This window comes from Miscanthus floridulus, chromosome 8, assembly GCF_019320115.1.
Source record: "Miscanthus floridulus cultivar M001 chromosome 8, ASM1932011v1, whole genome shotgun sequence".
In the NCBI taxonomy this organism is placed as follows: domain Eukaryota; kingdom Viridiplantae; phylum Streptophyta; class Magnoliopsida; order Poales; family Poaceae; genus Miscanthus; species Miscanthus floridulus.
This window is the reverse complement of record NC_089587.1, coordinates 216,775,843-216,791,454: the sequence shown is the minus strand read 5'-3', so window position 1 is coordinate 216,791,454 and position 15,612 is coordinate 216,775,843. Positions and strand designations below refer to the sequence as shown.

The following is a 15,612-nucleotide window of genomic DNA, read 5'->3' as shown; positions in this document are numbered from 1 at the left end:
ATTAACGTGCGTTGAGCTCATGATATGCACTAATCATAGGATAAGAACGCCAAACCGGGCACTATAATAATACCGTATGAACCTCCACAGATTACTAGATTAGAATACCACTGTAATCGAAGCCGCTTGCATCCACCTAACCTAATCATGTATCTTCGCCGGCCACTTCTATTTCTGATCATCCATCCATTCATATCTTAAACTATCTGCACCCGTTCACACTGATGACGAGAAACGTGCGCCAAAACAACCCGGGGCGGCACCCGCTTGGACTCCGCGTGACGCTCGTGCCGGTGCGCATGCACGCGCGCGTAGGTATAAAAATCCCACAGCACAACACCCTGAAACATCATCGCCTCGACCTCGGAGTCCAAGACACCTTTTTCCGCCACTTTCTCGCGACACCGACGCCACGTCGTCGCACAGCCACCACCCCGCCATGGCGCCGAGGCTGGAGCGCGGCGGGTTCCAGCTCCCCAACACCGAGCAGGAGAACTCCCTCTTCCTCCGCGCGCTCATCTCCGTCGTGTCCGGGGACACCGCCGCGTTGCCCCCGGTGGCGTCAGCGGCGGCGGCAGTAGAGGCTCCGGCTCCCGCTCCAGCGGCGTGCGCCAGGTGCGGCGTGGACGGGTGCCCCGGCAGCGGTTGCGAGCTCGTCGCCGGGTCGAGCAGCGACAGCGACGGCGCAGAGTGCTCCGCGTCCGCGAGCCGCGGCAACGGCGGAGGAAGCGTGGGCAAGCGGAGAGGGAGGGGGAAGAGGGTGAGCCAGTACATGGGCGTGCGGCGGCGGCCGTGGGGCAAGTGGGCGGCGGAGATCCGCGACCCGCGCCGCGCCGTGCGCAAGTGGCTCGGCACGTTCGACACCGCCGAGGACGCCGCGCGCGCCTACGACGTCGCCGCGGTCGAGTTCCGGGGCCACCGCGCCAAGCTCAACTTCCCGGCGGACGCTGCCGCCGCGGCGCCGGCGCCTTCGTGGGCGGGGGCGGCTGTGCAGCCGCACCACCGTCCATTGCCCGATCATCAGAGCCTCCGCGAGAACTGCGGGTCCAACGCCGCGTCGCCGGTGCACGTGGCGCAGGCGCCGACCACGCAGCAGGGAATAATAAGGCCGGTGCCCAAGGAACAGGACATCTGGGACGGCTTGAACGAGATCATGATGATGGATGACGGCAGCTTCTTGTCCATGCTATGATCCTGCTCCTGCACCTTCGTCCATCCATCTCCGGATCTTTTCCTCTTGTTTTAGTGCTTTTTATTTTATGATGATGAGATTCCATGATTGTGATTGTTTTTTTTAGGAAGAGATTCCATGATCTCCCTCTGAAAAGAGAACACTTAGGCTTCATGAGATTGCTTGGCATGCAGACGTACGTAAAGTAAGTTTTAATTTGGTGCCATAGCTCACGGTGGCCACCAGATTCGTCAGTCACCAATCGCTTTCATATGACTTTTACACCGACCTCTGACCACCGTCGTCCGTTTACACAGTACTATGTGAGTCGATGAGTGGCTATGTGAGTCGATGAGTGGCTACAAAGAATCCAGCTAGCGTTCCTCCGTTCGTTCACCTTCGTTACCTTTGACCACGGGCGCTGCACGTATGCACGTGCACCCACCTCCACCTTTACCGGTTTGTTCAACTTATTTTTCTAGAATAGTATTCGTCTCTTAAAATAATTCAGCTAGAACAGTATTTTTCAACCAATTTCGGTCAAAATACAACAAGCCGAACGGGACCATGCTCCGTATCCCGACCGATGTTGATGCACTGATGCATGCCGATTCAAGACCAAGACGTAGAATGGGATGCATGCGGACAGGCAACTCCGATCTGTCACGCTTTCGCTGTTCACCCTACAACGATGCATCAGTTTGGTAGTTCTATTTCACTGTAGTTTTTTTTTCTTTGACGATGAAGCAGCTCCGATAGAATTTAAGGTGTTTTGCGACTGCACATGTGGTCCAGTGGTACGTCTATCCAGTGTGAGGGTTTAAACCCTGTTGATCGCACTTTTTTGGAATTTTTTCATAAATTTTAGGGTACACGTACGCGTGCACGTTCGGTGCTACTGCGCGTTTTCCGCGCATCGGAGGCGGCGACGCCGTCTCCCAATCACTTCTTTGCCTGTGTATGGACGCGCATGCGTGTGTGTGCGTGTGGTGTGAGTGTGGAGTGTGTGTTTTGTGTGCGACAAGTTGTACCCGATAAAAAAGAATTTTTGGTGTTTTATAGAAAAAACAAATTTGATAAAACATTTTTCCTAAATATTAAAAACACTCAAAAATAAAAGGGGCTATTGCGTTCTTGCCCCTATTTTGAACCCCAATTATGATTTTACCCAATTTTCTTCCACTTTGTGTTTTTACCCCTGTTTTTTCAAAACGAAGGTTCAGTTTACCCCTACTACGTGAACAGCAGGTAACGGTGTTAAAAAGTTGAAAGATGACAAGTTTGCCCTTCCGAATATTGCGTTTTTGCCCCTATTTCAAACCTCAATTGTGATTTTACCCCCACTTTCTTCTACTTTGTGTTTTTACCCCTACTTTTCCAAAACGAATGCTCCGTTTACCCCAATTCTTAACTCAGTTATCTACATTCGGATCAAAACAATTAAAAATTAACCAAAGCCCCGTGAAAAGACAAATTTACCCCTTATCTCTCGGTCGTCTCTCTCAGGGTCGTCCCTCTCAACGCTAGCAGACAGCGGGCAGCTGGGTACGGCGGCGGAAGGGCAGCGTCGGGCCGTCGGGCAGGCGCGGCGAGCAGGCGCGTGCGGTTTAGCCTGACGTGGACGCGCAGCCAGGCACGCGGCTCTGCTCGGCGCGGACGGGCGTAGCTAGGCACGCGGCTCTGCTTGGCACGGGCACGCACGGCTTGGCCAGCGTCGCGAGCGCGCGTCTCGTGAAAGCAGCCGACCATGGAGTCGAAGATCCGTCTCTCTCTCAACTCTAGCGGATGGCTGGGTGCGGCGGCGGCGGAAGGCCAACAGCGGGCCAACAGCACACCGCCCGACGCACCCAGCATCCGCTAGAGTTGAGAGAGAGAGGCGGGTCTTCGACTCCATGGTCGGTTGCTTTTCACAAGACGCGCGCTCACGACACCGGCCAAGTCGCGCGCGCCCGCGCCAAGCAGAGCCGCGTGCCTGGCTACACGCCCACGTCAGGCTAAGCCGCGCGCGCCCGCGCCGCTTCCTCCGCCTGGCCGCACACGCTCGCTCGCCACGCCCGCCCGACACTGCCCTTCTGCCGCCACCGCCGCCGCACCCAACGCCCGCTGCCTGCTAACGTTGAGAGGGACGACCCTGAGAGAGACGACCGAGAGATAAGTGGTAAGTTTATCTTTTCACAGGGCTTTTGTTAATTTTTAACTGCTTTGATCCGGATGTAGATAACTGAGTTAAGAATTGGGGTAAACGGAGCCTTCGTTTTGAAAAAGTAGGGGTGAAAACACAAAGTGAAAGAAAGTGGGGGTAAAATCACAATTGAGGTTTGAAATAGGGGCAAAAACACAATATTCGGAAGGGCAAACTTGTCATCTTTCAACTTTTTTAACACCGTTACCTGCTGTTCACGGAAGTAGGGGTAAACTGAACCTTCGTTTTGGAAAAGCAGGGGTAAAAAACACAAAGTAGAAGAAAATGGGGGTAAAATCACAATTGTGGTTCAAAATAGGGGCAAGAACGCAATGGCCCCAAAATAAAATGTCTATAATATCTTTTTCTTTTTTTTCTTCCTCTATTTATTTTCATTCTCACTTATGACTTATTTTACCCTTTTCTCTCTTCTCTATGCGGCTTATCTTCTCCACGGGATCCTTCTCCGCACGAGGAGACCCTTCTCCACCACACACAGTTTTAGGGTCTATTTAATAACCCTAACAGGACAATTTTGATCCTAGACGGTTAAAATCCAACGTTTGAGAATGTTTTGCCTACCAAACAGATTTATCGGGGTGTCAAACTAAATAGATGCTTATTTTATTATTTTTAGCTACCACATTAGTAAATAGTATTTGAATCAGGGCTCAAATAACCTCTTCAATGCATGGTTTTTATTTTTTATGTTTTTATGAAATTGTTGCATTTAAACTTGGAACTTTGTCTATGAAGTTATCTAGTATGGTTAGGTGCAATCCTATCAAATGAGAACAAAGCTCCCATTAAGATGGGTCCAACGCTAAATGGCTAATCCAAGTGGATAGTAACATACTTATTAATCAGATGTTATATAGAAAAACTATGTAGTGTTATATAGAAAAATTATATAGTGTTGAGGGACTAGATCTCCTTGGAGAAGACCCAAATAGAGGTTTAGGTTGCTTCATGTAAAAATCAGTTTCATCAAGGGCCTGCTTGTAAGTGACCACTTTCCTATGTAAAGTGCCTAATAAGTGCATAATGAGGGGAGGAGAGAGTTCTCTAGAATGGAAAGGAAGCCCTAATTCTTGTTGTCCTGAGCTAGAGAATGAAGAACGTTCAAGGAAAGGTTAATTCCCCGAGAGCATTCGAGAGAAGGGTTTAACCTCCGAGAGACCCTTTAAAAAAGGTTTAATCTTCAAGAACCTTTGAGAGCATTTAAGACAAGGTTTAACCTTCGAGAACCTCGGAATGAAGGTTAAACCTTCTTTAACATAGGAGAACCTCCAAAGAAACGTAGAACCTCTAAAATCTCCAAAGGAAGGTAAGGCTTCGAGAACCTCCAAGGGAAGTTGCGGCAATCCAATAAAACCTTCGCTGGTCTTTGTAAAAGCGTGCTGATGAAGTGAAATAAGATCTCCGTTCGTTGTTTCACCAACGTGTACAATCTTAAAGTTTATTGTCAAACAATATAATGATACCATATGTTGATCGAGGGAGTTATATTATAATTATCATAACAATGTAAACGCGTGATCACTAAGGACAGCGGATAGCCATAGCCTAAGCCAGACGGCAATGGGCAACGCGCAGCACCGCCCGGAAGCAGACAGCTTGTAGAGTTGTAAGGTGTAGCAGACCACGTGGATCGGACTTGCTTCGGAGTGATATTCTTGTTTTTTTATATGCTTACTAATAAACAAGTGATATTCTTTTGGAAGCAACTAGATGACCATAGGAAAATCGTATTGTATATTTTATACACAGTACAGGCAATCAGGGGCGGATCCAACGGTGGGACCGGGGGGCTCGAGCCTCCTACCCATATCGTAGTAGTGGAACCCATTGTTCAGCTCCCCTGAAATATTTTTTTGATCCGTCGCTGCAGGCAATAATACGGAGCACGTACACGTACGAGGCTGGTACGCGCCTACGCGGAAAGCACGTCGGTGCAGTCGGCGAAGCCGATCGGTGCAATCAAACAGTTGGTCTTAGCTGGATCACCATCAATCACAATCAGGATTGTATTGACCTTGAAATTTGTTTGTGATTTTTTTAAAGTTTTTGTGTGGCGGCTTAGCACTGGCGTTGAGAATAAATATTGGAATATGATTATGCTATTTTTTATAATAATTTTTGAAATCTCGTGTCCTCCGTACGAATCATTTGTAGTTTTATACCACTGGAAGGTATTGCTGCGCTACTGTATGATTGTTTTATCATGTTACTCTCGGTGGTTACAAATGCTTGTCATGTATACTCTGTACTCTCAAGCTAAACTTTCGATGCATTTCTTGAAAAAAGAAAACACCCATTTTTTCGAAACAAAAGAAGAAGAAAAACTAACGAAACAGTGAATGCAGACGAACACGGCCCGGCAGAGGCCCATCTGTTGTTTCCCGTCTCAGCCTGAAAAAAGAAATACCACCAACCAGTTCGTGCAGTCCACAGACCACAGATAATGTGGCCCAAAAAGTTCACCTTATCAGATCGGAGCCTGGCAAACAACCACATTCTTGCGCTTTTCCGCATAGCATCAGCATCACAGCCCGTCAGCCTTTGAACGAAGCAACGAACGCCTCTAATTTCATATCCAGAACCGAGAGCTTCCTGCCCAACACCCCCGGCCAAAAGACAAGAGCAAGCACGAACGCCCAATCCCCCGGCTGTATTTTGTCCCGCAAGACAACAAACATCTCCGGCAGCTACGGTGGATGTGGCAGCCATGGCGTCCACTGTAACAGCCGCCAATAGCCATGGAAGCGTCCTGCGTACCCGTACCGCCCCCTCCTGCAGGCAGCTCGCAGGTTGGAGCAGCAGACGCACGCTTGCCATGCCTGCACACCACGCGCGGTCACCCAGAGCTCGAGTTGTCGCCGTCCGAGCCGCCGGCACCCAGCGGCCGACCTGGTTGCCCGGACTGGACCCGCCTCCTCACCTCGACGGCACGTCGGTTTTCTGACGCTCTGATATCTCCCGGTGTTTCTCTGCAGGCGATGATCAGTTGACAGTGTAGCGTCTCTGATTGCAGACTACCAGGTGATTTCGGCTTCGATCCCCTGGGCCTCGGCGAGGATCCGGCAAGCTTGAAGTGGTACGTTCAGGCCGAGCTCGTGCACTGCCGCTTCGCTATGGCAGGGGTCGCCGGCATCCTTTTCACTGACGTAAGTTTCTCACCTTCCCGTCTGTTTGTCAAAGTACTCCCTTTCATTAGATGGGTAACTATACAATAACGAAGCCACCACAACTGATTGTAAGCCAAGACAACTCCAATTAGGAAAGACAACTGAACCAGACAAATACAACTCCCCAATTAGGAATTGCTGATTGATTCAACACAAAAGTTAGTAGCCCTCAAAAATTTTCAGTTACGAATTGTGGGCTTTACCCTGGTTAGAGGGAGCCCTTCCAAAAATTCTCTGTGGCCCTGGTGGGCCGCAGAGGGGGTTTGGAAATAGTTTTCAACCAGCAATTGACGCGCCTCGGTATTACCTCATGAGCTGCGTCATTGCCCCAAGCGCAAAGACAAGTTTAAACGTCCGCCCACATCTCTTGAGGACGCGCGTTCGCTAACATAGGCGATGTGGTACTAAACGGCAAACCGACCTACTACTGCTATGTGTTATCCCGGCGGGCTCGGCCTGCAAAGCTGCAACGCCAAGTAGAGCTGCCCAAGTGCCGATTTGGGCTTTTCCTCTTCCATTTTACTCCCTGCTAATCATGGGCCTAGTAGCGAAAGCCAAGATTCACATGGGCCTTACTGATTTGGAGAACAAGGCTGACTCCTCAACCCTTGCTTTGCTTGTGACTCTTTGGTCTTTGCAGTTGCTCCGTGTATCAGGGAACAACGACCTCCCCGTGTGGTTTGAAGCAGGTGCGGTGAAATTCGACTTCGCAAACACCACGGCGCTCTTCTTCGTTCAGCTTCTCTTGATGGGGTAAATTCAACTTTAACATCCAAACATTTCGATAGAAAATGGGATAGGCTGTGATTTGATTTCATGTTTTCTATTCAACTCCGCTTCCCGACAGATTCGCTGAAACCAAGAGGTACATGGACTTCAAAAATCCAGGATCACAAGCAGAGGAAGGAACATTCATAGGGTTAGAGGCTGCACTTGCAGGTCAACAGCCAGGGTAAGTGAGCGTTGAAGCATAGCAATTTACCTGACAGGACTTAGCTACGCTCATTACATTTTTTTTTCAATTTCGACAGCTACCCTGGGGGTCCACTGTTCAATCCACTAGGACTTGTAAAGGATATAGAGAATGCTCATGAAGAGAAGCTGAAAGAAATCAAGAATGGTAGGTTCCTCTCAGTACAATTTGCGAGAAAAATAAGCCTACACTTAGTTTGCTAATAACGTGATTTCTTACTGTCACAGGGAGGTTGGCAATGGTAGCCATGCTTGGTTTCATGGTGCAAGCATCAGTAACTCATGCCGGCCCTATCGACAATCTTTTGACACACCTTTCGGACCCGTTCAACAAAAATATCATCCACGCATTCTCCTCTTCCTAAGTACTCGTCCCAACTCCCAAAACCTTTGTTTTCCCTGTCCATTGCTATGGCACAAAAAGGTCACAATGTCTTCTAACAGGGAGTGGCCCTTGTTAGCTCTGCTCTTCGCAGTTTTCTATCATGAAAGTTGAATAAAAGCTTCAATAGCTGACGAACTGTATTAATAGCTCATGGTAGGGGGGACGGAAGACAAGGAAATACAGCTTATCATTCTTTGCCATTGATCATAGTCCTCAGTATATTTGCCACTTTCATTTTCTTGGTCGATTTTTTCCCAGTTCAAGCATGTATAATTGCATGAACAGATGCTATGAGAGATACAGATAATTTTTTTTTAGAAAGGCGGGAGATACAGATAATTTATATGTACAAAACCGTTATAGTTGCACTAAGCTTATATATACCTGACCACAAGCAGCATACTGTGCCATTTCGTATTAACTACGTCACTCAAATCTTGCCTTCAATATAAATACAAACTCGAACCTATATACCTGAAAAATCCATAGCACAAAGCATTCGGTTGTACTGTACATATATGAATTAAACAAAGAAAAAACACCGCATCTAGTCATCTACAGCTCACCCGTATCAACTAGCTTGAGGCCCCAGCTCATGTCTTCACAGTGTCTTACATGTGGAACAAGCTTTCCTGTATCAGTTCCCCTCCTAGTTTTGCAATCATAGAAAGGTGGAGCATGAAAGCACGGCTCTATAGACATAACTTGACGGCAAGGTGGATTAGGCACGGTGCGGTTTTCCGGCTTGAACATTAGCCACGTCTTCGAACCACTCAGACCCTGAGCTACATACCCAAAAGTTGACCATGCACTTGTTACCATAACATCAGATAAGCTCAACAAATAAATCTCTGCCCATGCTTTCATGTTATGCATTTTCTTGTCTGAATCCTGATGCTCCTCGTGACTTGGCTGATGGAAGCTAATTATCTCACCATTCTCAGTTGGATGTTCCCAATACATGTTCCTGATTCTTTCATAGTATCCTGAGTTCAAAGAAGTAATCAGAACAACTTTGGACCTGATGTTCCCTGTCGAGATAATTGGCTGTTGTGCATTAATCTCTGGTAGTAATTTTTCCTTCAGTGTGCAATCAAGGACCTGATCCAAGACATGCTGAAATGGACCGGTTTCAGTATCGAAGACTCTAATCTGGATACCTAACTTCTCATCAGCTCTGGCAAGATAAGAATCATAGTACCTTGTAATCAAGCCCCAGACAACATTGGTAGGGTGGAACAAGTAACGTCCCAAGTGATGGAAAACAACATCTTTCTGAGGAAACAGCCTCGTGAGTTCCTCTTGGTATGATGGGATCAGAAAAAGTGAAGGTACAAAGTAATTATCGGATCTTAAGATCAGCCATGGGATCTTCTGAAGATGTTGCTGACTATGTTCACAGAAAAAAAGCTTATCATAATCATCATAGTCATGAGCCAGGTGAAGATATAGAAAGGCAGGTTTAGGACCCTTAAAAGAACCATCAGAGTGAATAGCTTCAGCTTTCACCATGTTTCCGTAACTCTCAGGGGAGCCAATACTGAAGTTCTTAAATTGAACAATAGGGAAATCCGGCGGTAGTAACCATGAAGTTTCAGGGAACGGTTCACAGAAAAGATCTGCAGTGCCTTTATCTCCATCTACAAGTAAAACTCTGTTTGTAAGGATGGCATAGAGAAATGCTGAGGCAATAGTCAAGATCCTGTTCCCAAGACCACTATAAGATACCCATACCAAATAGTTGCAATCTCCAGCCATAATATCTTGACCAGATTTTAGTTGCTCAATAGCTTTCTTGTATGACTCTGTATTCGGGCCACATTTCTTCTGGAGAACCTCATGTTCTCTCAATCTTTCCAGAAGGTATGTTGATATTAAATGGGGCGATTCTTTACGATACAATGCTGATCGATATCTACTTATACATGAATGTTTATCAAAACCAGGAGCTAACAAGCCACCAATTAGTCTGTCCCTTTGAACTTTGGAAGACAACATAGTTCCATGCTCCCCTGAACACAGGAAGTGAATAGTTTTATATCAGAGTTCAGATGGGATAATTTGACTTCATTCTGTGTAAGACAAATGCTACTTTTCGTTCTTCCATTATATTACATTCATGACATATACATATGTGAGGTGGTGGATACTCTCAGAAAAGAAAAGGAACGAAAGGTGAGGCAACAGTGAATTATTAACTTTAATTATCAGTTCAATAAAAACAAAAATCTATGCTTCCACGAACAGCATCATGGCAAAACTTAAATGAGACCTTTTGCCACAGTTTAAGTGGCAAACCAGAACAAATTATTTTATCACAGATGCTATGTGAACGGTGAACCGCCTATAAAAATAAGTACCTGGGGATGGATACCTACATGCTAAAACACAGTAGCAGTAGCGGTAGCTAGTGCAAATCAAATGTCCACTACTTCAAATGCAGCTATAGGCGAGAACATATTGCAAGATCATGACTCCACACATACACAATGGTGCTATGCACGTTCTCGAAAGAAAAAAAGTGTTACACTGCAGGCGTCAACCAAGGTAACTTAAGACCACTGCGCTTAAAAATATTTTCAGTGACAAGTACTAGGAGAATTTCAGAAATGCGACCAGATGGCAGTCCCAAACAGTCGAAGTCCAAATGGAAACTGTCAAACCGAGGACCACGCGCATGTAGTTAACGTACCATCGCGCGGTCCGGCCTGGTCAAGGCCGCCACGGTCGTCGCCGCCGCTGGAGAGAGTGGTACGATCCGCGCCGGAGAATTGGCAGCCCCTCCTCGCCGCGGAGCCGCCCGCGAGCAGCAGCAACATGACCCCGCACGCCACGAGCGCCGCGATCGACAGGGGCAGCACCGCGACCCGGCCCTTCCTCCCGTGCGGGTGCCCGGGCGCGGACGCCGCCTCCCCTACCGCATGCGGCGTCGGCATCGGCGGCGGCGAGCGGCGGATCCGCTCCTTGATGTCCATGCGGCGTGGCGCCCGAGCCGAGCCGCAGGGTTCTTCAGTTCTCCCCGCGCTTCTGCCGCGGTGTGGTCTGTGGAAAAGCACAAAGGAGTCCGCGGTCGCGACGTGGGGCGTCGTGTCGCGCCACGAAAGGCGCAGTTCGGGCGCGGACCCGCGCGGCTGAAATAGAGGGCGTTTACGAGGCCGAGCACGTGATGGGGCCGAGTGGCACAAGGGTTTTCGATGCGTTTGAGGTGAAAAAAGTGGGGTCCCGTACAGTGGCGACGTGACGGCACGGTGCCGAGTGGGGGCGTCCTCGGCACGACGTTGTCGGTGAAACTGGAGCGACTAGGCGTGGCGATGGAGTCAGGACATCGGACGTGGGGTTCTCGCCTGTTGCACAGTCGTGCCGCGGAGTGCCGCGGATCGTGAGGTAGTTGAGTCGTTGAGCACTGGCCGGCCGACTGGGTCATGTCGCTGGGGTGCCGGGTTCGACTTCTGCTTTGGGGCGCATTGGCGGGGACTCGCCGGCGTGTGCTTCGTGACCGCTTTGGGGCGCATTGGCTGTTTGGATCGGCTTGTACGAGCTTTTTTTATAAGGGTTCGTGGAGAGAATAAGAGAGAGTTGAAGAAGAAAATCATATAACCCCTGTTCGGTGTGAAAGTTTCAAGTAGAAAATCATATGACAGGTCATGATGAACGGTGATGATGTATTTATTTTTCATTAAGAGCATAGTTCTCATCCAATTGCCACCCCTTCCTAGAAAATTGATCAGTGAGAGTTGGTCATCTAAACTCTCGTTACCCAAAACTCTACGAAATAAACAAAGGATTTCTAAACTCCTGCCTTCCAACTCTTATTCCATCCTTTCAATTACCCCAACAAAACCTGCCATCAAAGAGTCATTTTCAAGACAAGGGTCATCCAAAACCTTTTTCTACTAAATCATGAAAAACATCCTTTTCCAACTACCATCTTACCAAATTTAAAGATAGGCCTAGCTATATCCTCATGAACTCCATAGTCAATAATTAAAGGGACATGGTCACTAAAAGCTTTGGATCCTATGTCCTAACAATAGCTAGGAGCTACTTTCAAAAGCAATGCTGCCAAAAAAATTTTACCGAGGGCAGTCATAATTAATTGTTCCTGATTGTTTCATCAAGTGTAAGCCCTACTAGAGTTCTTATATTCATTGCACCAGTCATTTAACATATATTAGCCCAATGATAATTAATCATCCCATTATTCTTCTCATTTTGAGTTCTACACTATTTAAATCCCCACCGACTAAGGTTGGTCTATTTCAATTATCCATCACCATGTGAAGTCCATTAATAAACTCTTGTTTACCTTCCTCATAAGGGGTGCCATACACCACAACTACTAGGAATCTACACTTACACGACGAACAACTTTCGTCACTGAAGAAGCCAAATTCATCATAATTTCAGTTTTATGACGAATTTATGACGAAAAACGGTTCGTCATAGAAAGCGCGTCACATTTGAACTTTCGTGACAAATCCGAATACATCGTCATAGAAGTGGTTTCATCCGTGACGAAAAACTGACCGTCATAGAACTGTTTTGGCATGCGTGGCAGGGGCTGGCACGCTGGTGGCTGCTTTCGTTGGAGATGGTTTCCACGTATACATGCTATAGCCGGTTGCATTGGAGATGGTTTGAGTACGTATCACCTTCTTATTGCACAACGTGGCCATCTCTAGTTTTTGCACGTTTCAGGTTTTTACTGGACCACGTGTCAGGTGCACCTAGCCTCCAAACAAAATTATCTACTCCCTCCATTCCAAATTATAAGTTGCTTTGACTTTTTGGATACATAAAATTTGCTATGTATCTAGACATATGTTATATCTAGATATATAGCAAATTGAGTGTATCAAAAAAATCAAAGCGACTTATAATTTGAAACGGATGGAGCACCACATTTTAATATGCCCAAATCAAACATAATTTGAAAATTTATCAACATGTTATCTCAAATATGCCAGCATTAACCCCTACTTATTGTAACAACCCGAGTTTTTGTGCAACAAAAAATACGAACTTTTAAAAAAAATTCCTGCAATGTGTGAATCATGTAATCGTTAGGTCAAACCTAAGTCAAACCGAGGAGAGATGACTAAAAAATTGTTGCATACATCTAGATTTGATTGTAGAAGTGTGCTCGATTCTTGAGTTGGTTTCGGGTTTGAGTTTGTTTGGAGTGCATAAATCCGTAGCAAAGTTCCTCTCAAATCCCTTTCGAATTCATCTCAAATCCGCTCTTGAAATTCCGTCTCAAATCCCCTAATTTAGAAGAGGAAAAATCATTTTTTTCCTTTTTCATTTCTCAATCCAGCCCACCTCCTCCTCTTGGGCTAGCCACCCATCTCCTCTTCCGTCGGCCCAGTTTCCCACTTCCTCCTTTAGCCGGCCCGCTCGCTCCCCCTTCCCTCCTCTTAGCCCAGTCGCCAAGCAGACCCATATGGCCTCTGTCTCCTCCCGCCTTGCGCCAGCCCACGCGAAAGCCGCCGCTAGGCCTCAGCCTCCCTGAGCGGCCCAGCTCACCCTCTCCACCTCGCGAGCCCACGCCGGAGCAGCAAACCTGCGCAGCCCAGCTTGACCCACCGGCCCCCAAAGGGCCATTCACCGGCCCCCGCGACCCGAGCTGCACCATAACCCTAGGAGCGCGACGCTCCCAAAGCCGCCGCTTGATGCCGTGACCGCGCTCCCTGCCTCTACGCTCCGCCTCCCGATGCGCTCCACACATTTCCTGGGTATGGACACCGAGGATGCCCGCCGTCCATCACCTCAAAGCCCTAGCGCACCATGCTATAAAGCATGTGGCCACCACTCCTCTTCTTCTCTTCCCCATCAGCCGCCGCCACTCTCTTCTTCCACCCGCAGTCACCGCGCCTTGCCACCTCCCTTCGTCACCTCACGCCCTCCAGTAGAGGTGCTTTGCTCAACGCTCGTGGCCACGTGGAGCCTCACCGCGCTGGGCACCGTGCGCCGCCGGACTTCTTCCTCGCACGTGGGCACGCTAGAGCAACCGCGATGGCCATCCTTGCTCCTCGCCAACGCAGCCGAGTCACACCACCACCACGACGTCATGCCGCACCTCACCACCGCGACGTCCTCCTCCGCGACTACCACGAGCCCCTACACCGATCACCCCGTCGGCCTCCATGCCTCGCCTCGTCCCGATGTCTCCACTGCCGTGCCACCACCAAGGCCACGACATTGTCACCCATGCCGTCGAAGCTCCTCCTCGCGCCAAGCTTCACTAAGCCCCGCACGTCTGCCTCCCGGTTCATGAGTACTTCGCCGAGCCAAACAACACCGCACCTGCTCCTGCTTCACCGTCGGCCACAACCTTCTTCGAGCCGAGCCGCATCCACCTCGCCGAGCTCTGATGCCCTGCTGCTCTCCAAGAAGGACACCACCACCACCTTCACTATACCTCATCAGCGACCCATCCTCCTCTACCACCGATGAGCTCTATACCCCCAAAGCCCCCTCTATTCCTTGAAATCGGTCGCTATACCTGTTGTCCCTGATCGTTCCCAATTACGAGCTCAAGGTCGCACCCTTGTAGCCCTCCTTGTCGCCGCCGGTGTCTCCAGCAACAGCCTCGGCAAGCACCTATAGGAGGGCATGTGACAGCAAGCCGCAGCTGGCCTTGAGCCATGTTTAGCCAGCCACAGCCCCCTCTGGCCAGCCGCAGCAAGCCGTAACCAAGCCGCAGCAAGCTGCAGCTGCCTAGCAGCAAGCAGCAGCCAGCCGAGAGTGGCAGCAGCAAGCCCGCAGCTCACCCATGCCCATCCTCGTCTTCACAGCAAGGTTGAACTCCTCCAACCTTTGTCGGCGCCGCACCCGACGTCGACAAAAACCTCTTTTTATCATCATCTATACTTGTTCATACATCCCATTCATACTTGTTCATACATCTCATTCATACTTGATCATACATCTTCATATCTTCGTTCATACTTGTCAAACATGATCTATCTATCTATCTATGCCTATGCCGTGCCTTCGTTGAAAGGTCCTAATGGCTAGAGGAAGGTGAATAGCCTATTAAAAATTTCTACAACAACACTTAACAAATTGGTTAGACAATTATGAGGCAAAGCGAGTGTTGCGCTAGCCTACTAAAAATGCAAGCCACCTACCATAATTCTAGTTTATGTACTTTCTATCCACACAATAAATATGTCACTACACTAAGTTAGTGTGCTCTTAAAGGCTAACTAAAGAGCCACACTAACCAAACTAACAAGCTCTCACAACTAGCTACACTAAGGAGCTTGATAACTAGTTTGTGGTAATGTAGAGAGAGTGAGCAAGATGGTTATACCGTTGTGTCTAGGAGTGAACCAATCAATCACAAGGATGAATACCAATCACCTCAGAATCAAATGATGACACAATGATTTTTACCGAGGTTCACTTGCTTGCCGACAAGCTAGTCCTCGTTGTGGCGATTCACGCACTTGGAGGTTTATGCGCTAATTGGCATCACACGCTAAACCCTTAATAGGGTGCCGCACAACCAACACAAGATGAGGATCACACAAGCCACGAATAATTCAATAGAGTACCTTTTGGCTCTCCGCCGGGGAAAGGTCAAGAACCCCTCACAATCACCACAATTGGAGCCAGAAACAATCACCAACCTCCGCTCGATGATCCTCGCTGCTCCAAGCCATCTAGGTGGCGGCAACCACCAAGAGTAACAAGCGAATCTCGCAGC

The 15,612-nt window shown here is 48.4% G+C and overlaps 3 protein-coding genes and 1 pseudogene across 3 annotated transcripts; 2 read left to right on the top strand and 2 right to left on the bottom strand.

Moving 5' to 3' along the window:
• The first annotated feature begins 212 nt into the window (after window positions 1–212).
• On the top strand, window positions 213–1,358 carry LOC136474954 (ethylene-responsive transcription factor ERF109-like). Its single transcript, XM_066472515.1, has one exon. The coding sequence runs from the start codon at window positions 440–442 to the stop codon at window positions 1,190–1,192; it is 753 nt and encodes a 250-aa protein (XP_066328612.1). The 5' UTR covers window positions 213–439; the 3' UTR covers window positions 1,193–1,358.
• Window positions 1,359–5,958: 4,600 nt separating this feature from the next.
• On the top strand, window positions 5,959–8,098 carry LOC136478157 (photosystem I chlorophyll a/b-binding protein 5, chloroplastic-like). Its single transcript, XM_066476505.1, has 6 exons — window positions 5,959–6,305; window positions 6,388–6,520; window positions 7,182–7,294; window positions 7,389–7,493; window positions 7,573–7,661; window positions 7,742–8,098. Exons 1-6 carry the CDS (start codon window positions 6,082–6,084, stop codon window positions 7,876–7,878), a joined length of 801 nt encoding a protein of 266 aa, XP_066332602.1. The 5' UTR covers window positions 5,959–6,081; the 3' UTR covers window positions 7,879–8,098.
• On the bottom strand, window positions 6,737–6,883 carry LOC136478933 (U4 spliceosomal RNA; annotated as a pseudogene).
• Window positions 8,099–8,248: 150 nt separating the features above from the next.
• LOC136478156 (galactoside 2-alpha-L-fucosyltransferase-like) lies at window positions 8,249–10,980 on the bottom strand. Its single transcript, XM_066476504.1, has 2 exons — window positions 10,591–10,980; window positions 8,249–9,910 (listed from the first exon to the last, which is right to left on the bottom strand). Exons 1-2 carry the CDS (start codon window positions 10,871–10,873, stop codon window positions 8,454–8,456), a joined length of 1,740 nt encoding a protein of 579 aa, XP_066332601.1. The 5' UTR covers window positions 10,874–10,980; the 3' UTR covers window positions 8,249–8,453.
• Between the last annotated feature and the right edge of the window lie 4,632 nt (window positions 10,981–15,612).

Bases quoted from the DNA above. Each gene is read 5' to 3' on its own strand.
- LOC136474954 (XM_066472515.1), top strand. From the start codon at position 440: ATGGCGCCGAGGCTGGAGCGCGGCGGGTTCCAGCTCCCCAACACCGAG.
- LOC136478157 (XM_066476505.1), top strand. From the start codon at position 6,082: ATGGCGTCCACTGTAACAGCCGCCAATAGCCATGGAAGCGTCCTGCGT. The intron at 7,295-7,388 runs GTAAATTCAACT...GCTTCCCGACAG, and splicing joins GTTCAGCTTCTCTTGATGGG to ATTCGCTGAAACCAAGAGGT. The intron at 7,662-7,741 runs GTAGGTTCCTCT...TTACTGTCACAG, and splicing joins GCTGAAAGAAATCAAGAATG to GGAGGTTGGCAATGGTAGCC.
- LOC136478156 (XM_066476504.1), bottom strand. From the start codon at position 10,873: ATGGACATCAAGGAGCGGATCCGCCGCTCGCCGCCGCCGATGCCGACG. The intron at 9,911-10,590 runs GTACGTTAACTA...TCCTGTGTTCAG, and splicing joins CCAGGCCGGACCGCGCGATG to GGGAGCATGGAACTATGTTG.